At 42.1% G+C, this 24213-nt stretch overlaps 1 protein-coding gene across 2 annotated transcripts in view; it reads right to left on the reverse strand.

Moving 5' to 3' along the window:
- Window positions 1–12276: 12276 nt before the first annotated feature.
- DCP1B (decapping mRNA 1B) overlaps window positions 12277–24213 on the reverse strand; it is a 55007-nt gene continuing 43070 nt past the window's right edge. Inside the window, exons 5-8 of one of the 2 annotated variants that reach the window (XM_023735709.1) lie at window positions 21954–22082; window positions 19041–19898; window positions 15999–16247; window positions 12277–13575 (exon numbers count right to left, since the gene is read on the reverse strand). In XM_023735709.1, the coding sequence (XP_023591477.1) occupies window positions 13495–13575; window positions 15999–16247; window positions 19041–19898; window positions 21954–22082 (1317 nt within the window). In that variant the 3' untranslated portion in view covers window positions 12277–13494. The remainder of the gene's footprint in view (window positions 13576–15998; window positions 16248–19040; window positions 19899–21953; window positions 22083–24213) is intronic. The other variant, XM_004381212.3, reaches the window with a different exon arrangement.

Below are 24213 nucleotides of genomic sequence, written 5' to 3' on the forward strand. Positions count from 1 at the left end.
GTTTGCAGAACAAATAGTTTCTCATTAAACAGTTAGTACACATATTGCCCTATGACAATGGTTAACAACCCCATGACATGTCAACACTTTCCCTTCTCAACTTTGAGTTCCCTATCACCAGCTTTCCTGTCCCCTCCTGCCTTCTGGTCCTTGTCCCTGGACTGCTGTTTTGTTTTATGAGGCTGTCCAATCCCCGGCTGAACGGTGAATTTTGGGAGGGGCTTCATCACTGAGTTAAAGGGTGTCCAGGGTCCGTACTCTCGGAGTTTCTCCAGTCTGTCAGGCCAGTAAATCTGGTCTTTTTTTTTGTGAGTTAGAATTCTGTTTTACATCCTTTTCCAGCTCTGTCCAGGACCCTCTACTGTGATCCTGGTCAGAGCAGTCAGTGGTGGGAGCCAGGCACCATCTAGCTGTACTGGACTCAGTCTGGTGGAGGCCATGGTAGCTGTTGGTCCATTAGTCCTTTGGACTAATCTTTTCCTTGTGTCTTGTTCTCTTCGTTCTCCCTTGTTCCCAAAGGGGTGAGACAAGTGCAGTATCTTAGATGGCTGCTTACAGGCTTTTAAGACCCCAGACGCTACTCACCAAGGTAGAATATAGACCACTGTCTTTATAAACTGTATTATGCCAATTGAGCTAGATGTTCCCTGAGACCATGGTCCCCACAGCCCTCTGCCCAGCAATTTAGTCCCTCAGGGAGTTTGGAAGTGTCTATGGAGCTTCCATGACCTTTCCTTGTACAAGTTGTGCTGGCTTCCCCAGTAATGTGTACGGTCTTACCCTTCACCAAAGTTACCACTTACCTACTTAGTTCCCCCCAATCCCTCCCATCCCTTGTAACCAACGATTGTTTCTTTTTGTGTGTAAACTTTTACATGAGTTATACAGTAGAGGTCTCATATAATATTTTGTCCTTTTGTAATTGACCTATTTCACTCAGCATAATGTCCTCCAGTTTCATCCATGTTATGAGATGCTTCACAGATTCATCATTGTTCTTCATCTTTGTATAATACTCCATTGTGCATATGTACCAAAGTTTGTTTATCCACTCATCAGTTGATGGGCATCTAGGTTGTTTCCATCTTTTAGTTATTGTGAACAGTGCTTCAATGAATATGGGTGTGCATATGTCTATTAGTGTGACAGCTCTTATTTCGCTAGGATATATTCCTAGGAGTGGGATTGCATTTTGTAGTGCTTTTTTTTTTGTGGTGCTGACGTTTTCTTTGTTCCTCTTACTCTCCTGTGCTGAGTTCCTTTTGTTTGTGGATTTTCTTTTCATTTCTTTTGTTTTTGTAGGTTTTGTTTTTACTGAGACTTTATGTTTTTCTTGTTTATTTTGAAGAATAGGTTTGTTAACTTTCTTTGTGTTTACCTTGAAATTTACCTTTATCTTCCTGGATTTCTACAAGTCTATTATTACTTGGTATCGCTTGACTTCCTCTCCATTAGAAGGTTCTATACCTACACGTTTATTCCCTCTTTTATTGTTCTGATGCTTTAACAGCATCATTTCTTATGTGAGTCACTCAACCCACCAGTGATACAGTTCCTGGTGGGACAACTATTAGTCCAGGAGGGATCTCTGATTTGTGGAATTTCAGTAACATAGTCTAATGCAGATACTGACCTACCCTCCTTCTTGACCCTGGCCTTCTTCTACCAATCACTAACCCCCACCCTGTTGGGAGAAAAACAAAGGATGATTTCCCCATAGGTGATTTCCCCTATGGGTGATGACTTCTGCTGAAGTGTGCCCTGCTTTCGGGAGTGGATTTTCAGTGAACAGAAAGAGTGGAAGAGGAGGGGTTTGGGGTGGGTCTGTGTGAGGTGAGGTGAAGTGTCCTGCCTGCCTCTGTCTGACTGCAGAACATTCACCTGGGCACCACTGGTTGGAATCAAACTACAAGGACAAGGTTCAGGGATGCTTAGGATGGTGTCTTAGTTACCTAGGGCTGCCGTAACAAAATGCCACAAGGTGGATGGCATTGAAGAACAGAAATTAATTTTCTCACAGTTCTGGAGGCTAACAGTTGAATTCAGGGCATCAGCAGAGCTATACTCTCTCTCTGTCAGCTCTAGGGGAAGATCCATCCTTGTCAACAGCCCTGGGCATTTCTTGGCTTTCCTTGGCCTGTAGACAGATCCTCATATGGTGTCTTCCCTCTGTACACGACTCTGTTTCTGTGTTTATTTTCCCCTTTTATATAACAAAAGGGATTAGGATTAGAACCCACCATAATCTGGAAAGACCTCATTTAATTTAACTGCAAACAAAAGAAAAACCCTATTTCAAAACAAGGTCATATTCACAGGTACAGAGGTTAGGACTTCAACTTATCTTTTGCGGGGCACAATTCAATCTGTGAAAGATGGTATTAGCAGAAGTTTTTTATAAAGGATGCTAGCAGACTGCTGGATATTGGCTGATGTGTGTGTGCTCGCACACGGGTCCATGTGTCTCCTTGTGTTCTGAAGAGACCAGAAAATCAAAGAAAAAAGCAGGAGAGGCACACAGCAGGGGAAATGAGTTCTTTAATGAATCCTCCCACCCCCCGACCCCCAGCTCTTCCTTCTTTGCCTCCTGGGCTTGCTATGAACCTTTCTTAATTAATGCCTGTAAAATGCTTTCAGATGCTGGAAGGAGAAGCAGCAGCTTTATAAATAAACACAGACTTCTAAAGGTTGACTAATGTCTAAGTCCTTTGGGGGTAGGAGAGAGCTGTGCTGTGTTGGAGGAAGGCGCAACCTGAGTCAAAGGAGGCAGCTGCGAACCAAGGTTTTGGTTGTGGTTCTGCCACTATCCAGTTGCGTAACCTTGGGAGGTCAAAACTCCTCTCTGGGCTTGTTTCTTCATTGGTAAAGTGAAAGGATTAGATCTTTTCTCATGCTTGCATTTTATAATTGAGTGACTTGGGCCAAGGCCCCAGAAAAGTCATAAGCTGAGCACAAAAGGCCATTTGAGAGAAGCTGGCTGCTCCTCACGTGGAGACAAACTTCATGGCTTAGCACTGTCCACAGACCGCGCTGCTGATGGAGGACCAGTGCTGGGTTCTGTCAGAGAGGCTTAGAAAATGTTAGTAACTTGCACAAAGCCTTTGTTGTTGTTAGCTGCCGTGGAGCAGGCCTCCAACTCGTGGAGAACCCATGCACCATGGAACAAAATGCAGCCATGTCTGTGCCATTCCCACAACTGGGATTAGACTGTCGTGATCCACTGGTTTTCATCAGCTGATTTTCAGAAGTATATCACCAGGCCTTTCTTCCTAGTCCGTCTTAGTCTGGAAGCTCCACCGAAACCTGCTCAGCTCCATAGCAACACGTAAGCCTCCACTGACAGACGGGTGGTGGCTGCACCCTTGAGGTGCACTGGCTGGGAATCAAACGTGGGTCTTCTGCATGGAAGGCGAGAATTCTATAACTGAACCACCATAGCCCTCTGCCCCAAAGCCTTGGATGTAGAAAATGGCAGAGCCAAAATGTGACTTCAAGCCATTACACCGTCTGCATCCCTATCCTGTAAGAGGACAGAATGAGCCTGTCTCCAGTGGTAGGGGAGGCAGAGACAGCGGTGGCCACTTTACATCCAGGACTGGTGGCCACCTTAGGCGGTGACCTCCCCTGAACTTACATCTTAACAAAAATGGGAGACTCACTAGGAGGAAGGGAGCTGGGTGTTGCGACTGGAAGAAACCACATCTAGTTCAAACCCTTCATTTGACAGGGTAAACAGTGGCTCAGAGTAATTTACATGACCTGCCTTTAGTCACCCACAGCAAAGTAATGACAGAGCCAGGCGCAGAACTCCGTCTCCTGACTTTAGAGGAAGCTGCTTGTCTGCAATCTGATTTCTTTTAGGCTTGGTGTAAGAACAAGGGGCTCCCTAGGGTCGGATGCTTGGCAGGATATAGACAGTGATACATACGGTGACCATCTGTCCCTGTTTGCACAGGATAGTCCCAGTTTATGCATATGTCTGGCGTAATTACTAATAGCTCATACTCAGAAGGATCCTAACTTGGATTAAGAATTATATGGCCACTTATTGATGGGCAACTGGGTGACACTCAAGAAGAAAGAGGACTTGAATTTCTAGAATTCTTAAACTTTAGAGCTGAAAAGACCTCTGTTCACTGCAAAATCTCTTCAAAATATTATGCAAGCTTCAGCTGAAGTCACACTATAGAACAATCATTCTTTACTTTTCCCCCATTAAGGTGGGGTGTGGTGGAAGAAGGGAAGGTACCCCAGTATCTGAGTTAGAGAATGTTTCTCAAAATCCCTCAAATCAGACGTAGCCGCCTCTGGACTAAGTCACCTAAGGCCTTCATCCATAAAATGGCCACAACAATACCTAGTTCTGACACTACAAAGAGCTCCACAAATACAAGGCTTTTTATCTTTCATTAAAAAAAAAAATCTGTGGTAAATATATATGTTACAAAACATTTGCCATTCCAATATTTTTTTACAGGAACAATTGAGCGACATTAATCAGTTTCATCTTGCTGTGCAACCATCACTGCTATCCGTTTCTAGATTTTCCCATCACCCTTACAGAAGCTCAGTGTCCCCTAAGCAATGAGCACCACTTTCCCTCTCCCTCCTGCCCCTGGTAACCACGAATAAACTTAGGTCTCTATACACTTGTCTATGTGAGTCATTGCTTTTATTATCAAGCACAACCACATTATTTTATAATAGAGAAACTGACATCCAGGGAGACAAAGGGGTTCACGCAGAAGGTTAATGGCAAAGCATGAGCGAGCCCCCAGGCCTCCTAGGCCTTGCTGCTCCGTGCAGGAGGCTGCCTCAAGGTGCTCTGACTATTCACATTCAGACAGGGCAGGATGCCTACCAGCAGCCAGGCCCGGTGTGGGGAGAAGTTGAAGCAGTCTCCAGCTCCCAGCCCTTCTGCTCTCCACAGCATTTCGATCTACTCAACCAAGTGTCTGCAGGTCCCAATGCCAAGTGGCTGCTGCCTCCCTGAGAAGAACCTGAGGGAGTGACAGTGACAGCTGGAGTGGGTGGAGTGGCTCCCAAGGCTCGCTGAGTTGCCTGCCTGGGAAACACTGGCAGAGATACAGCCCCATCTGCCCGAGGAGGTGGGACGCTTTTAGGAGGCCCTTTACTGAGAGCCACAGATGATGAAGGGTTGTGGGACCCTTCACTGACACCCAGGGCCATGGCAGGGCCACATGCTCACAGAATGTTGGGGTCAGACCCTGGGAGGCTGTCTCTTTGGGCCAGTGGAGCCTCCTCATTCCCATGACACTTTGGTGAAACAGCTCCAGGGGAGAGTCAAGATTTGGGGAACTCCATGCCGTGGGTTCTTGTCTTAGTCATCTAGTGCTGCTATAACAGAAGTACCTCAAGTAGATGACTTTAACAAAGAGAAATTTATTCTCTCACAGTCCAGTAGGCTACAAGCCCAAATTCAGGGCATCAGCTCCAGGGGAACGCTTTCTCCATTTTTCTGGGGGAAGGTCTGTGTCATCAATCTTCCCTTGGTCTGGGAGCTTCTCTGCGCAGGAACCTCAGGTCCAAAGGATGTGCTCTGCTCCTGGCACTGCTTTCTGGGTAGTATGAGGTTCCCACGTGTCTCTGCTCACTTCTCTCTTTTATATCTCAAAAGAGATTGGCTTAAAACACTATCTAATCTTGTAGACCTCATCAGTATAACTGCCGCTAATCCATTTTATTACATCCTAGTGATAGAGTTTACAACACCTAAGGAAATCACATCAGATTACACAATGGTACACAATCATGCAATACTGGAAATCATGATCCAGACAAGTTGACAGATATTTTGGGGGAACACAATTCAATCCACGACAGTTCTAGTTTCAAGCACCTCTCGCTCTCCAAGTCTAGGCTGGCCTGCAAACATGGGTGTCTGCCTCCTGTTCCCTGTTCCAATGCTCAGCTTGGGCCTGTGGGAAAGAACAATCTGCCTCTGAAATAGTGTAATTAAGAAGGAATTAGCGTCTTTGAATTTCAGCTTCCCCAGCTACAATATGGAGCAAATAGTACACCTTGCAGTGTTTCAGTGAGGGACACATGAAATAATGTATTAAGTGTCTATAACAGTGCCTGGCACCTGTTGTTGTTGTGTGCCATCTAGCCGATTCCAACTCATAGCAACCCTACAGGACAGAGTAGAACTGCCCCCACAGGGTTTCCTAGGCTGTAAATCTTTTGCGGGAGCAGATCTGGTGGAGTGACTAGTGGGTTCTAACCACTGACTTTTCAGTTAGCAGCCAAACACTTAACCATTATCTGTTGTTGTTGCTATTACTATCTCTAACCAGCATTTCCTTATTTAATCTCACTGTCATAATCTAGTCGACCAAGCTAGAAATCTTGACTTCTTCTTTACTGTCCATAGATGATCAATAACTAAGTCTTACCCATTTTGCTTCATACGTATTTCTTAAATCTGTCCCTTCTTTTTTCCTCAACCATTGATCCAGCCCCCCAACGGTGTCCCCATTGCCTCTCTCATCTCTCATATTCCCTTCTCTACTCAGCTGCCGGAGATGGATAGAAAACAAAGACCTGACCATGTCTCTTCCTGCTTGGATCTATGACTCCCCATTGTCTAGAGTCTGGACTGTGCTTTCCCCAACCACAACTCCTGCCACTCACTATCTCTCATTTTAAGTTCCAACAACACTGATTGACTTATATTCCACCTCTCCCACTCCAACTCCCCCTGACCGCACACACACACCCCAGGGTGCTTCTTGCCTTCATATCTTGGCTTGCACTGTCCTTTTTTGCCATGAATACTGCTTCCCCTATTATGTCAACTCTCTTATCCCTTAAGGACCAGCTTACCTTGGTCTTCCTGAAAGCCTCCTCTAGGTGTCCTATGTGCTTTAGGTGCTCTATAATATACTCTTCATATCAGTTACTGCTTTTACAATGTTGTCTTATAATCAGTCTCCCTCCAACCTGGATTGAGGTCCTTGAGGTGGGACGAGGTCTTATGCATCTCTGCCTCTCCGGTGTCACGTGCAGCCCACAGAGGGCTCAGTGAATGTTTATGGAATGCATGAATGAAGTGGCCCCTGACGTGGGGGGTGGTAATGAGTCTGAGGAAGAGGAGCTCATTTCCCAATGGATAGGAGAGATGGATACACTTTCTGGATGCCTGAAATAGAATGCAGCAGGTTCCTCTGACAGCTCCCAGGGAAAGAAGACTAAGAAGGCAGGAAAAACACTGAGGGTGAACGTTTTCCACAGTTAGGAGCAGCTGTGTCTTAGCTGATGTGACTCAATTCGGACTAAGTAACACAGAGGCATCTGACAGGGAATGGACATTCCCACATAGACTGGGCATTTCACCACAGAGCAGAGCCCCATGTACTCTCAGGGATCTGTTATCCATGGATTTTCTGTCAAGCCACAGTTTCTCAGCCTCTGGGCAGGCTGGGGAAACTACTATTGACACAGTAGGAAATGAAACTTAAGGAAAACATGACCTGGAGAAGCGGTAAGGGCAGAAAATATAAATGCATCAAAAAGAATTCTGGACAAATTTATGACAGAACCATAAACAGCTACAAGGCTGACAGGAGGGAAGAGGAAGCTCTTCCCATGGCACATTCCATGGAGCTGCTGTCCAACAGCGAACACCACTGCACAGCATGGATGGCTCTGACCCAAAGTGACAATTTCTATGCTTCTACTGTAAATGCTACAGAAAAATATTTTTTTCCCTTGATACTCACTTGGTTGGAGACAGAGACAGGTGGTGATGGAATTAGAATCCAGATCTTTTTGGCTTCTAGTCCAGTGTTCTTGGCACAGGGATAAGGAGCTCATAGCAGTTTAGATCTTTGGATAGCCATCTTGGTCTTCTGAGCCCTTAACATGCTTAGGCACTACCGTGGTGAGAAAAGACACTTGCAGAATTATATAGCCACGGGTAGTAGGAAGTGAGAATGAATCTCTTGGAAGAAGTGGAGCTTCCTTCACTCCCAGTTGCTGTTGAGTTAATTCCAATACATGGCGACCCCATGTGTGTCACAGTACAAAGCCTCCATAGGGTTTTCAATGGCTGATTTTTTGGAAGTAGACTGCCAGGCCTATCTTTCGAGGCACCTTTGGGTGGAGTCAAACCTCCAATCTTTCAGTTAGCAGCTCAGCACATTAACCATTTGCATTACCCAGGGACTCCATCCTTTCACTAGATTATGTCTTTCGTATACACAGCTGGATGGGACTTGCAGCTTCCATCATGGGGCCACTGAGAATATCTAGTCTTCTAGACAGGTGGCCTTGCTTGTTACTCAGTATCTGTAAGTGGGAACTCCCACCACCTTCCTGCCACCACTGTCTGACTCAGTGTGATGTTCTACCTTGACTTTTCCTTAGATATTTAGTGCCCTTTGTCTTTTAGGGAAATTCTTATATTCTGGCTTACAACTGTAGGGTCTTTCAACCTTGCTCTTGCCTACTCAGCAACATTCTTTGCTTTCCTGCCTGTTGTGTCCTTAGTTTACTTGTTCAAGGTTTGCATTTCTTCTCCCTCCTTCAGGAACTCAAGGCTCCACAGTGTTGGCTGTGCTAGGTGGCTTAGAGCCACAGTGCCTGTCTGCACTGCCCAGGCCGTGGAGGACTTTACCAACAGTGCTCTGCTTTCTACCTCCTCCTCCTCTCCCTGATGTTTTCAGACCACAATATGCACATGCAGTTTTTATTTGTGTACTTTCTCCAGGCTCTAAGCTCTTGGAAGGCATTACTCATAACTCAATTTGGTGCAAATCTATCTGGCTATTCAAGGTTGAGTTAAATATACCAAGTATTTGTAACCGCCTCTCTCATTCCCCTAATTGTATGAGGGAAGGGGGTGAAGAGTATTTGAAACCTGAAAATCAAGCATTCAGCAAAATGTTGGGGAGGCCCACCAATCTGTGCAGCCAGGCAACTTCACGTAATGAAGTGTTGCTACAACCTGCTGGCTGCAAATGATAAATTTAACCTTAAAGACGGCTCAACGTTCCAAAGCCTGAGAAGCAAGCTGGTTTCTTGGAAAAGAGAGGAAGCACATGTCTAAATGGAGCAGGCACTGATTTAAAAAAAAGAAGGCGGCTTGTTTATCGCTAGGAGTGAACAGCCAACTTGTCCATATAGTCTGGAGACATTACTCCTAAAACTGTAACACCTACCCTTTCACCCCATCCCCCATGGTCACTTCCAAGATACTCCACTTCCCTTGCATCTATATTGACGTATGGCTGAACCCAAGCGGAGTGGTATTCATAGTACTGGTCTTTGATGTGATGCCCTGTCCTCAGTATTACACACCCCAGGGAGATAGGCCTTAACATGTGTGAACTGTCGGTTTTCTCTTTAACACCCAAGAGAAGGAAGAGGGCTGTTACTCTATAGTTGGAATTTCTCTAGAAGGAAAGGCACTTTCTTGTCTGATTTGTACCTTTCTCACTTAAATGGAAGAAAGCAAAGTCATATCTGACACAGGAACTTGAGAAAAGCAGTTGGGCCAGTTGTTTGAGAAGAGAATAAACCTACCAGATGCAAACAGTTTGTACCTTCAAGGGAGACCCTCCAGCCTAAGAATCTTTCGGCCCTGGGTTTACCTTTTGAAAGCACTGGAAGAAGCCAGTTTTGAGTTGCTAGATATTAGTAGGACAGGATACCACATACCAGGTAGTTCTTGGAGATGCTAATGAAGGTGTTGCTCATCCTGCTATTACCACCATGCCTGGCCTTCTAACGGGGAAGACGGAGGCGTATGTGTCTTTCCAGAAGAATGTTCATGGTCTATGAAAACCAGTTGCCATTGAGTCTATTCCAACTCATGGCAACCCCATATGTGTCAAAGCAGAACTGTGCTCCATAGAGTTTTCAATGGCTAATTTTTTGGAAGTAGATCACCAGGCCTTTCTTCTGAGGCACGTCTGGGTGAACTTGAACCTCTAACCTTTCAGTTAACAGCTGTACACATTAACCATATGCACCACCTAGGGACTTCTCATGGATTATAAATCCTATTAAATAGCACTGCCTTCTTTAGCTTTACAGTTAAAATGATGCTTTACCTGTAAATAGCAGTAACAACAATACTATTCTTGGGATACACTGACATCTTTGTCTCGAGAACTCCTAGCACTTCCTTTGAAGGAAGGGACAAGTATTACTGTTGTCATTGTATTGATAATGAAGGAATGAAGAGAGCTGTAGTGCAGTGACCACAGACAGTAAGTGCCAGTATCAGACCTGATGCTCAAGTCATAAAGGATGGCAAATGAAGTCCCCTCCAGCAGCTGTAGGCCCTGTCTTGACGGCTAGAAGTACCGGGACCTAACAAACAATGCAGAGGAGGCAGGGAGAAACTCACATTTCTTGAGTACGTGGTATGGGACAGCTATTTTACATATATTGTTTCTATTTGATCCTCATAAGAACCCTGTGAGGTGGTGTCTTAGGCTGGGTTCTCTAGAGGAGCAAAACCAGTGAAGAGAGACAGAGAGAGAGATTTACACCAAGGAAATGGTTCATGCACTTGTAGAGGCTGGAAATTCCCAAGTCTGTGGGTCAGGCATCAGGCTAGAGGCGTCTTCTGACTCACATAGCTGCAGGGGCTGATGAACCGAAGATCAGCAGGTCAGACAGGAGGCCTCTGGCTCACAGGCTGCAGAGGCCAACAAATCCCAAGATCAGTAGGTAAGCTACTAGTGCAAGTCCCAAGAACTTGAGGTCAGATGATGAGCCAGATGCAGGATTCAGAGCAAGCAAAAGCCAGTGAGCTTTGCCAGAAAGTCTACATATACTGGATGCAGGTCACACCCCCTAGGAAACTTCCTTTGAATTGATTGGCTGCTCATAGCAGATCTCATCGTGGAGGTGATTATATTATATCAGGTCTCATTATGGAGGTGATTACATCATTACATACCTGCCAAACTACATCATAACTGCCAAACCACTGAGAATTATGGCCCAGGCAAGTTGGCACACAACCTTAACCATCACAGGTGGGTATTATCTTCATTTTACAAATGAGGAACAGCATCTCAGAGGTTCACGCAACCAGGGATTGCAGAAAGATCAATCTGTTTCCAAATGCTATATGCTCTGCCTTTTAGAGTAGGCAGCTTTTAATTCTATCTCTTCTACAAGGTTGCAATCCACTGCATTGGACGATGCAGGCTTTAGGATCAAATTTCTCAGGGTTCCAGTTGAAATTCCATTAGCTTGAACTGCTGCCTGGGAGCCAGCAGCCCCAAGAACAGAAGCCATGGTGGTCTCAGGATTTGGGATGAGCACAGGAAGAAGAAAAGCTAACTTATATATAAAAACCTAACTTTGAGTGCCTCAAATAACCCTTTTAATCTATTTCTTGACATTCTAGAGAACACTCTGGGTACAAAGAAGCTCTTATCTGTTTTGCTATGTATAAGAAATAAGCACTCCATCACCAACTGCCCTTTAAAAAGGTGACTTAGTCTTTGGTCTAAATGAATTGGGCCTGTCACTTTTAAAGTGATTCATTCCAGTAAAGGATGGAGAATTTATTATTTTTCAAAACAGATCACTGTGGCGTTGACCTAAAAAGGCCCCAGTGAAGCCTGCAGTGTAGGACTGTCCATGCTGGGCTTGGATTCCTTCCACCATCATCCACAGCACATAGACATCTTTTCACATTAGGGGCTGCAATGGGAATTTGTTTTTAATTATTCAATGCTGAAGTGACAAAAGAAATATTTCATGAAATTTGCCATTTGCTATAGCAAATATATTAGAAACCTTAAAAGTGGAATTCATCATTTCCTAGATAAGCAACATAAACTTGTAATTAAGATCTAAGAGATTAAAAAAAAAAATGACAACAATAACAAAAAAAAAAAAAACGCTGGGCTGGGCCAGCAGCTGAGTGTACCATTGATTCTGGAATAATAAATACACGTGTGTCTCTCTCCTTGTCCCATTCTCCTAGTAAGAATATTATGAAATGTTGTATATGCAACTATTAATTTCAAGTATTTTGTCAGACCTTCATATGGGCTTATTAGTTTATTAGATGTTGTGGGAAATATCAAAGAAACAAGAGAAACGGCCTTTTCCTAAACTCACAAGCGTCATGTAACAGACTCCTCAGCCTGCGTACAGCACAGAAAGAGGGTTCAGTAAAAGTCAATTCCCTTTCCACCCACCTTTCCTCCTTAGAAGAAAAAGTACACTCCTGGGGGAGGGTGGGGAGATGTTATCTTAATAAGCAATTTTCTTGATAGTGTGGCTGAATAAAGGCCTAAAGCTTAAAGTCCATGTCTAGGCACCAGAAACTGTAAGAAAATAGATTTTTCCTCCATGCTTCCATTTTATGATCTATAAAATGAGAACAAAACCCATCTGCTCTGCAGCAATCTAAAGATGTTTTCAAGATCCAAGAATAAAAAGGGCTATGGAAATCCAAAGTTTTATTTATTACTAATACTCAGCAGGGACTAATTCCCATACGTACTCTTTGGGCCTTAACAACTTGGCAAGGGTTCTCCTGACTCCTTCCAAGATTAAGTTCCTCATCCCTGTGAACATAAAAATCAATCTGCTACATAGCTTGAAGAAGCCTCATTATTATGCCCCTGAAACCATCCACTACCTATTCTTAGAGGCAAAGAAAAGGCTTTACAATCCTCTGTGACCTCCCTCTCAGAACAGTTTGCTAAAAATGATAGAATGTTCATTTGGAAGCATAGCCAGGCATATCCAGCTGCTCAGGTCCAAAAGAAATAACTTGAGCTGGGATAAATGAAGTGTTGCTGGAAATCTGGGCCATTTGTGGACTCCTACGACAACCATCCGCTAGGAACTAGCTATAAATACCTTTAGAAATAATTTCCCTTCAAAGGCCTAGGTAAAACATGCCAAGTCGATTTTTACAAATGAAAAGTTCGCTTTGGTAAAAGAAAACCATCATTACTTTCAAAGGCTCATTAAGGGCTCTGTAGGTTAATTTGTGGGATGACACTGCCACCTGGTGGCCTGTACACACCGTGACACACGAGGTTCAGCAACGGGGTACTTAACGGCATGGAAACACTCGCCACGTTCAATGCATAAGCAGAGCTACTAATAAAAAAATAAAGTAAAAAGGAATTAAACTCCAAGAACAGCCCTTCTTACGGAGAAGCTAATTCTTCTAGAAATGGCCTCATTATGTATAAGAAAAAAAATAATTTAAGCTTGGCATTTACTATGTGACCCGAGCAAAAGACTTTTTCTTTTCACTCAATTCTTAGTACCAGGTATACTGAAGGATACAATTAAAAAAAAAAAACAAAAAAAAAAAAAACAACAAAGCTTGACTAGGCAAAAAAAGTCTAAAACATTTTATTTCATATTATACATAATTTTTTTTCAAAAAGGCAGAAACATTTAAGTAACACCACTGGACGCTGAAGAGCCTTATGCTGAGCTCCTGAAGGACCTTGAAAATCAGTTAAAAATGTTTTGCTTTCACATAGTCTTTTTCACGGCTGCTTGTGTCACACTGAAGAGATAAGCTTCATAGATTATATTTAAGAAGTTGTCGTCATTCTGGAAAACAAAACCAAAAGACCCAAGGAAATGTGAATTGGTTAGCAGAAACAAAAGGCTTCCTTCATCTTGGAGCTGAACTGGTATTTTGATGCTAAGATGCTAACCTCTACCTGTTGGCTCTAACAGCTGGTAGATTTTAATTCCGTATGGGACTGTTAAGTGGAGCTGAAAGCAAGGCTGGGCAGAGTCAGCTGCTGGTGTCCATGGTCAGTATGTGAAGTAGCAAGTGCTCACTATGTTCAGCACAGATGGGAACCCCAGCCACATGGCAGTATGAAACTAGGTTTACTCATGAAAAGCCTGGGTCTGTTGCATGAAAAACACATTGGTCCTCAGCAGATGGATGGACTGGGGGAAATGATCCAGGTCAGTAGTTCTCAAAGTTTGGTTTAGAGATTGCTGGTAGTTCTTAACGTCCTCCATGTATCCCACAACATTTATACTATGTTTCTCATATAAATCAATAATGTACTGGCAATATGCTTTGTCGGTATCTTCCCAAAGCCAGTATCATTCTTCCCACTAGTTACGGAAAGTTTTTCGGCTGTGCCACGTGGGTAGCAGTTAGACCGGTAGTCTCTAGGCTCTTCTGCCTGGCTAAGGGAGAAGAGAGAACCACTGGCCCAATCAGTGGATTTCATGGTTTGTAATTCTAGAGATTTCTCCCCTCCACCCAAATCCTTTACAGCTTTAGCAATTCACCCACATTTCACATCCCCCCCTTCATCCCTCTTGGCACCCTACACACTGAGTTAGCATTACTCTTATGCAATGGATGAGAGTGATGTCATTCTCATTTTGCTTACAAAGTAGCCACTACATCCCTCTGCAGGAGATTGTGTCCCAACAACATGTGAAGACTAAAAACAAACTGCTAGAATGCCTTCTAACAGTTAATCAGGAAGATGTCTAGAACACGGGGGAAAGTCAAAGGCACGCAGGGAATGGAGGGAACATAAATGTAATGTCTAACTAGCAACGTATGCGGACTAATCTAGACTTTCAGAGTCTTGGCTCCTGCACAGAGATCTTCTCTGGAACAAAGTGATATGAATGGAATGAGTCACAAAAAATATGGATCCTTTAAATTCAAACTTAAGTTGTTGTTTTTTTTCTTCATCGCTTATGGAAAAGACATTTATAGATGTCCTGTCTTAGTCTTCTTGAACTTATCATGAGTAGCTTTTTTAAAAAGGGGGAAATTTTCTTTATCCTGAATTTTTTTTATGAATTAGTAAGGCTCAATCATTTGTTGTCTATCTTATATGAGATTGCTATTACGCTTTCACACTCAGATGCTGATTTCTAACCCCATTCCTTTCATTGTCTCTAAAATATGTTACCTTTAAAAACATTTTTACCAATAGAGACCATGGTCTTTTTTAAGAAGGATGAGAAAACTGCAAAAAGGCCTAGCCTGTTTTCTAGAAGTCATCTGACACATATGCAAAGTACGAAAACAAGCTGATTTTCTTACAGACTATCAAAAAGATACCGAGCTACCTGAACTGAGATATCTGAAGTCTGTCTGGCTAAAAGCAGGCTACCTTTCAAGGCCTACCATGAATGTTTCAGGTGTGCTTTGCTTGGTGGATTGCTGAATGGTCTCCCAAAGGCACAACCCCTCAGTCTAGTGCTGTGGGAAGGAGCACTCTGGGGCCAAACCAGGTTGAATTCCAGCTCTACTCTTTACTAGCTTTGTGACCTCAGGCTAGTCACTTAGCCTCAGTTTCCCTGTCTGTAAAATAGGAAAAATAATAGGGTTGTTGTATAAGGATTAAATGAGCTATTATATATACAGTGGCTGGCACAAAGCTTTGTGTGTGTGTTAGCTATTATTATTAGTATTTCATGTTCTGCCATTGACCAGAAATGGCTGAGAAAAGAGTCCTGCCACTCCATTCTGTCAATATTAGCAAGTCTCAAAATTATTTGTAAAATAGACCTTTAGTAGTCACAGCCTACCTTGCTTCTCTGCCTGTCTCCTACTTGTTCAACATGGTGCTTGAACTTTCCACTAACAGACTGTTGCTTGCTCAAGATTCTCCTCTTGCCTCTATTTCCCAACCGTTAGTTCCTTGTTTGGGTATCCTGTCGCACCCAGCATCCTCTCAGTGGTCGCTTACTCATACAGTGTATGTTGTCTTCTTTTCTGACAGGTGAACAGCTTGGAGGGCTTAGTCAATCCTCCAAATTATAGAATCCTTAAAGAGCTGAGACCCCCAAAGCCAAAATCAGTATTCTGAATATCATCTAGCTGGCCAAGCGCAGAAGCTGTTCGGGTTTAGGATGACTTGTTACATAGTGCTCTTACTCACAGGGACACAATAGGCATGAGTTCACTAAGTCTTTATCTCAGAGTTGCAACCAATAGGTTGGCAGTTCTGTTAAGAAGAAGAGAGACGATGTGTCCCTTTTACCTGGATGAGGTACAGTAGTGCTTCCTGAAGTTGCAGCTTGGTAAGAGGGCTGCTGGTGATCGCGGGAGGCTCTGGGTTCTTCAGAGGCAGGAAGAGGCTGGTGGAGGCAGCAGTCGGTTCTTGGCTTCCCAAGGGCAAGAGCCCACTGTCCCTCTCCTTTGATGGGGCCGAGGTGGACTGCGTGAACACCATGGGGGACATGAGCAGAGAAGGAGTCACTGTAGCAGGGATGCGCTGAGGTGAGATAACCTGCTTATAGCAAATACAGACACAGGGGACAGGAGTAAGCAGCAACTCATTAAAATGATGAGTACAGTGATAAAGAGGCCCCTCATTCACAACAGTAGATATAGGTGGGTTTAAATATTAATTATTCACAGCTCCACTGTGTGGGGAATGCTGAATGATTCCTGTTCAATTCTCCATATATTTTCCTCTGTTGTTATTAAGAGCTCTGGCACACAGTCTGTTGTAGTATTTGTCTGTAGATTTTCATAGCATTTAAAGCCTGGCCTCTAATATTTGATTTTTCAGGTTTACTATCATTACTTGGCCACAGGCATTTAGACTACGGGCCTTTTCCTCAGGGATAGTAGTTGTTCAGTGCTCTGCCATAAATGTCCAGCAACCTGTTGGAGTAGTGCTTGTTAAATGGCATACATATCTCCCACTCCTGATTTCTCCATGGAGAGGAACCACTGTGAGAGCAATCCTTGCGGCCTCTCTCTGCCTCCTCACTCATTTCTCCCCAGGAAGGAGGACTAATTTATTGGATACACCCCTTTTGGGTCCTTTCCTGTTAGGACCTGGCTGCTTGCAGACAGCACACATTTTCTGTTCTCCATGCTAAAGTTTTAGGAGCAGGGCCCCTGGGAGACTGGTCATTGCTTAGCATCCCAGTGACTTGTCTGTGTTTGAGTGAGTCTGTCTAATTCAGGGGGGCAAGCAGGGGTGGATTATTCAATAAAAAAGGTAAGTAAGCATGGGCTTACTTGTGCTTACTTACTAATCGGTAGTGAACAATTTCACATGGGTTACACCATACCACATCAAAGTGAAACCCATGTGAGGTTATTCACTACCGATTAGTAAGTAAGCACAAGTAAGCCCGTGCTTACCTTTCTTTAAATAATTTGCCCGTCGGGGATTGTAAAATTGAAAAGAGGCTTTGATTCTGTAGGAAAGTACTGTAGGGTTGAGAGAGAGAGAGACAGATGCCAGTCATACTTAGGAAGAGAATCTTTGATATGGTGAAAAAATGTGAAATTGTTCACTACAGATTAGTAAGTAAGCAAAAGTAAGCCCATGCTTACCTCGCTTAATGGATAGTCTGCACCTGGGGACAAGGTTAGCTAGTTCACTTGGCTAAGAGATCTAAAACCAAGTTTTTCAATAGCTCTATCAGTTATGCAAGTGACATTTTGATCCCTGTCTGGCTGATTCCTACAGGTATCTCTCATTTGTTTCTAACTCAGATGAGAAAAAGAAATGTTTTTATCAGCTCCCTAAAATCCCAAAAGAACTCATGAAAATGTAGGGGATAAAGGCCAACAATCTAGAAGCTGCTGTAATTTATAATCACTCCCTTGGCACCTTTTGGGGCAGAAACTAGCCTAGAGGAAGGTAGGCTGTTTGTTTCTTTTAACTAGTCCCTACTTGGTATTTCGAGGAGGGGTGCTGAGAATGGATGTGCCCCAAATGAGGATTCCCCGGCACTGTTAAAGGAAAGCGCTGTGTGGGCTGACAGAACGTACATGTTCCTTACTTGGCTCTCCATATGTGGGAGTAGAGAAAAGAAAAAAGAATTATATTTAGCTCAAACTACTAATCCCAATCTTCCTCGTGTCCAGTGCTAAATCATCAAAGAGAAAAAGAGCCAGAAGTAAAAAAGAGAAACACTACATTGAAATGAGGGTGAGGGTGAGTTGTAAACATTGTTTCTATAGCAGTAGGTACTCAGATTTGGGGTTTTAGTAAACGACAAACAAGAACACCTTTGACTCAGGGTCTCACATACACAAGGACTTATATTACATGCCTATGATCTTTGTTTTCAAAAGATTGAAACATTTTTGATGAACTATTATAAGCTACATGCCAAAACATGAGAAAAGGACCGATTAACATATATACAATAAGGAGAATTTTCTAATCTTAAACCCAACGCCTTTGGAATGAATTTGTACCAATCCAAAGGGGAAAAATCCAGAGTCAGCTCTCCAGATGCTACCAAAAGGCAGTGATCAATAACGGGGTTTTCTTCTAGAAGCTGTAAAGTTACTGCACTGTTCCAAGTTACTGATGGACACAGAAAACGGTCTTTCCTGAGGAAAGAATATTTCTAAAAGTTACAATATTTTTCCCTCCCTCGAAATTTGTATGTGTGTGTGGCAGGTGGGGGTGGGGTTGGGGGGGGCATACTTCTCTCTCTCCTGATCTCCATTTTGCTATACTGATGGCATAGAGAAAAATAAAAATAGGTTGTACCTTTAAGGAGTTAATAGTAACTTTTTTGTCCGTGTTTGTTTACTATGATGGCCTACAGGATTGTGGGCTCTGAAGAGGTAGGGAGCCTGTTTTCTTCACCATTATGTACCCACACGTAGCACAGTGTCTGACATGTAGTAAGTGCTCAATGAATATTTACTGAATAAGCAAAGATTTATTTATTGTAGATTTTTAAAAAAAGGTCAGATGTTTGGTATCCAAGAATGATTTCAAAGCAGACCATATTCTTCCACAGCCTAAGATTAGGGAATTTCTTCCCCTGTTTATCCTGGTCTTGAGAACTTATAACATTGTGAAGATTTAGATCTATAAATAAACAATCTCTGAAAGAGAGGAAGCTACCAGATTGCTGAGCAAAGAGACGATTCTCTTTCTAGGCAGAAAGTTAAGGAGATAACAAGATGCACAGATGTGGCTTTGGCACCCTATTCCAAACAGAAGTGGAGGTGGTATGTGGTCCCTAGGGTACAGAGCCAATTCTAAATTGCATTGCTTTATAGTTAATACTTTTTTTTCTCCCTGATGGATAGTTACCTGAAAAAGAGGAGCCTGCCTTTCTGTGCTGGATGTCTTGTCGATCCAGGATTCCAAGGGTTTTGCCGTCCTAGAGCTCTGAGTTACCGCAGGAAACTTAGCTGCCAAGGCTGGGCGGTTGGAGGCATGCAGCTGTTGCTCCTGCTGCACGATCTGGAGCTTTCTCAGTAACTCCTGAGGGGAGACCACTCCACAACTGCTAGTTTGATTGCAGGACAGAGGAAGTGTTGTTCTTGGGAATGCGGACTGTTCTTTCCCAGGAGCCTGATGTCCTAGTGTCTCAGGTGGAAGGGAGCCATTGAAATATACCAGTTGTGGCTGAGCCAAAGCCTTTCCTGGAGCTACAGGGGTGGCAGCAGTGAGAGTTCTGCTGAAGTTTGGGGCAGCTGAGCTGGAAGGTCCTGGTGTACTGGTATCATACTTCATTTCTGCCCCTGGGGCACTCTGAAGCTTCTCTAACAGGCTCTGAGCTCTGGAAGCACTTTGTACACAATGAGACATCCCAATGTTATGGGAACATGCTGGCTGGACAAGTCTGGGAAAAATTTCCCTGGCAGAACGGGGACTGCCATTTTCACAGGGCCGGTTTTCGGGCAGCTCTGACAATGGCTGGAGGTCTGCGCTCCTGGCCATGAGTTTCTGAATGGCCGGACAGAGCTGCTTCTCCAAAGGGGGTGAGTGTCTTTTGGGTTCCTCATAGGACAGGGACCGTACAACCCCCTGCCGAACTGGAAGTTTCTCTTGCTGCTGCTGCTGGTGGAAGGTCTGTGGAGGCTCCACAATTTCCCGACATGTTGCTTTGTCCTGTTTCCCAAAGAGAGCCATCAGGGATAAGTGTTGGGGTTCAGGGTCCAAGGTCTGGAACAAATAAAAACATCTGAGAATGGGTCTAGATATAATTTGACTATATCGGGGGGAGGCTATGAAACGTAACTCAGTCTGATGATTTCTTCTATTTATAAAGGATCAATGAGAAACGCTGAAAAACTTCATTATAATAACCTTTAAAATGGTTAAAGGGTAAAGAAATTAACCTTTTTAATGTCATAAATTCTCACAGCACTCTCCCCTACTACCTCTAAGACAGTTGTTATATTTGAGTATCTGTTGATCGATAAAACCGGCAAATGATCCTTGAGGAATCTGAGAGTCACAGACTGGGAACAACTGTGGTACAAAATATATATACTAAAAGGTAAATAAAATCTTCAACAGGAAATCCATCTAACCCAGCGAAATACAAGAAGACACTGAGAATATACAGGAATGTAACGATTTCAGAATTCCTGGTAGCTTTTTGCAGAATTATAGAAGTTTAGGGCTGGAAAGAAATGTAAGACATTTAATCTAACTTGATCTCTTTAACCATATAGCAGTAGCTTTAATTAAATCATCAGATACATAAAATCTATCTTGGCCTTGCCAATTACAAAGCTACTTCCTTCCTGTTCTATATCATCTCTACCTCTTTCTGCTGTTTTCTATATTTTGTTTTCTCTATTTTCGGGCTAAGAAAACATGCGCTTCATCCTAAAGTCAACATATGCCAGTTTCTCTATTAAAATAAAATAAAAAAATTTCCATGGAAAGCAAAGAGAAAAAAGAAAGCTAAAAAAAAAAAAAAAGAGAACTTATTTAAAACTCTAATACAAGACTTTCATTAGGCCAGTCTTTCTTTCTTTTGGCTGCATGTTTATTTTAAAAACTAATTTAAATCAATTCCTTAAAAAAAACAAAAAAACAAAACAAAAAAAAACCCTGAATGAAAATCATTTAAAAAAAGGACACAGCTACACTGTATTTACAATCAACAAAAGGTCCTACAGATTAGCAAGTTTTGTTAATGCTGTATTATTCTGAAAAACATATATACTCATATAAAAACTGCTATGATGTTTATATTTTAGACTGAAAATATAATGAAAAATCTTCACCATGCTTAAAGGGAAGTCTTATACCACTCCTTCAGATTTGGAGCTCTCTAAAGAACCCCATTCTATATACACAGTGCTTAGCATTGTACTTGCTATAAAGGACATGCTCAGGAAAGTTAAACTGAATTCTGTTGTCTTAGTTGTCATTCTCTCAGTGGCCTTGGGAAATCACCTACTTCAGAAGAATTTGGGCCTGATGGGCAATGTTTCTGTCATCTCTGATAATGTTATAAGTTGTCTTTTTTTTTTTTTTTTAATACATTATTATCTAAGGAGTTTATACTGGGTTTTAATAGTGTATCCTCAAAATTCAAGCCCACTTGGAACCTGTGACTATGATCTTATTTGGAAATAGGATCTTTGCAGATGTAATCAAGTTAAGATGAGGTCACACTAGCCTAGGGTAGGCCCTAAATCCAACGACTGGTATCCCTATGAGAAGACGGACATTTGGATACAGAGGATGCACAGAGGGAGATGGCCGTGTGAAGATGGAGGCAGAAATTGGTGCGATGTAGCTATAAGCCAAGGAATGCCGAGGATTGTCACTAACCATCGGAAGCCAGGAGAGACGCATGACAGAGATTCTCCCTCAGAGTCTCCAGAAGGAACTAACTTTGCCGACACCTTAATTTAGATTTTTGGCCTCCTGAACTGAGAGAGAATAAATTTCTGTTGCTAAGCCACCCAGTTTGTGGTGTTTTGTTATGCCATCCCTAGGAAACTAATACAGAGTTCAAGTCCAAAAGAGATAGCACAGAATATGTAAATGCCAAAAGTAAAAATTTTAAACCTCTTCTGGAAAGATTAAATTATAAAAACTGAGAACAAAAAGAATCTCTAATTTGAAATCTCTCTTCCTCAGATTTACCTTAAAGAATTCTTGAACAGTACCAGGCCCTCCTTGACTATACTCTGGATAAAGGCACTCTAAGAATCCTGTAGAAATGCTGCATATGAAAAGCAGAGGACCATGTACCTGTCTAGGCTGAGGTATGCGCTGTTGCTGGTTTTCACTGGGTTTCACTGGAATTGGCTTGATGAGATAGGGGTTGTCATAGATGGCAGATGAACTGGTTATCTGTTTTGGCTCAGAACAGGTTTTACACTGAAATGGAAAAAAGGCACCCTCATTTTTGGTGTTAAAGATGCTTTCATCCTTTTTTTTTTTTTTTAAAAAAAAACACATACCTTCGTGCTCCTTGTTTATCTAGTTGATGGATGGCTATTTATTTTTTCTGATAGATTTTCATGTACCAAGAAAAAAAAAATTGAGAAGTTTCTTTATTTTCTCCGGTATGAGCTATGTTTGAGTATAAATTGAATTCAGGTTTAATTTTTCTCAGTGCCCTAAAATATTACCAACATCAGCCTGCAGGACCTAGAGGTGCTTAGATATTTGGATACTTGAAAGGCTATGTATATGCTTAAGAAGTAATAGTTCAACACTATACAGTCTAATGCTTTTCAATATGATAAACAATGATAGAAAGTATTCCTTAAATAACATGCCGGGACAAGAGTAGGGCTACCCCCACCCCTCCATTAGCAGTTGACTTAAAATTGGAGAGTTGCTGAGTTTAATTCATCCAAGCAACTAAACCTTTTTAGTTTATAAACTAAAAAGTTAAGCTGACTCAAATCACTGATTTATAAATTACTAACATGATCTTTATTTACTAAATGACTTCTTGCATAAACAGAATAATTCAAATCTGAGTGTTCTGAGCCACTCACTACAAATGAGAATTTCATAAAGAGGCAAGCCCCATCATTTCAAATACTGAATCATTATCATACATTAATCTAACCAACCATGCAATTGCTAACACAGTAGGATTCATAAAAGAAAGAACACAGCAATGATGTCGGTGTCTACTTTGGAAAAACATCAAATAACACTGAATATAAAAATGGTACCTTCTGTTCTATAGACTCTTGATAGCATCGTTAGTTTCAACTGCAAACGCATGGCCTTGGGCCAGAAAATATTTCACACTGTACCTGACACAGAATAAGCTATAAACACAATCTTGTTCCTCAGCAACCAAGGCTCCCAATGTGTTTTACAGTTATTGGGGTGTTTTGTGCACTTAAGTTTTTAAGGTTAACTGTACAGAAGATAAATTATTTTCTTCCAAGCATTCTGCCAATATTTGGATATATGACACTAGTATTAATGGGATGTGGAAGCATTTTATGAATCATAAAATGTTACGTCTAATTCTTCTTAAATGAATGATGGTGGTTCAACTGGCCTGGCTTTCCCTAGACATGATAATGCAGACAAGAATACGGCTAAAGACAGATTCACTTACACAATTTAGCATGAAAAGCTTTTAACTTCTGCTTGCTACTTAAAAGACAGTGGATGCTTAGCTTACTTTCACTGAATGACCGCAGGGCCCTTTCAATCATCCCATTCTTCTTCTATACTTCTGTGTTCTCCCTGTTCAGGGATGCTGACTTTCAAGCACAGAAAAACAGATACTTCCTGCCTTCCCTATGCACATATCTACACAGGCTATGAGGCCATGCACAAAACCCAACATCCTTTTTCTAATTAAAATGTATTTCTAGAAGCTGTTTTCTATGTTACTACAACTGTCTATGTATCTATGAAGCCTTGTTTTCATGTAAAAATTCCTCTCTATTAAATTGCTCAGAATTAAACATCATCCACCCCAATAGTCTGTAGCTCATTTTCCAGTTGTCTGGTTTTCTATGCATCTCCAGACCCAAATAACTTAAAATACTTGGGGAAAAAAACGGTTTTTGAAAAAATGTATAACTGGTTTTGAAAAAGTATATAATGTGTAACTGAGGCACTTCTCTAAAGCCTCAAAAACTATGTCACATAATCCCATTTTGTCAAATACACACACACAAATGTATATTTGCCAAGAGAAAAGTTTAAAATACCCTAAAAGTGTTAAAAGTAGGTATCTTTGAGTTATAAGATTATTGGTGGTTTTTATTCTCTTTTTTAAAAATTTTCTCAGTGAACAGTGAAAGACATTTATTTAATAATTCCCTGAACTCATAAATAAATCACAACTGTATCTAGAAAAAATCCATTAATTCCTGTCTTAAACCACAAAACACAAAATAGTCCACTTCTGAATACTCAAAGCCTAACTGTGCAGCCTATAAATAATTTCTGGCCCTGGATTTCTTCTTAATGAGCTTTGGTTATTTTATTGTTCATTTGCATTTCAACTAGAGGTTGAATAGAGAAA

Source organism: Trichechus manatus, unplaced genomic scaffold (genome assembly GCF_000243295.1).
Source record: "Trichechus manatus latirostris isolate Lorelei unplaced genomic scaffold, TriManLat1.0 scaffold00081, whole genome shotgun sequence".
Classification (NCBI taxonomy): Eukaryota; Metazoa; Chordata; class Mammalia; order Sirenia; family Trichechidae; genus Trichechus; species Trichechus manatus.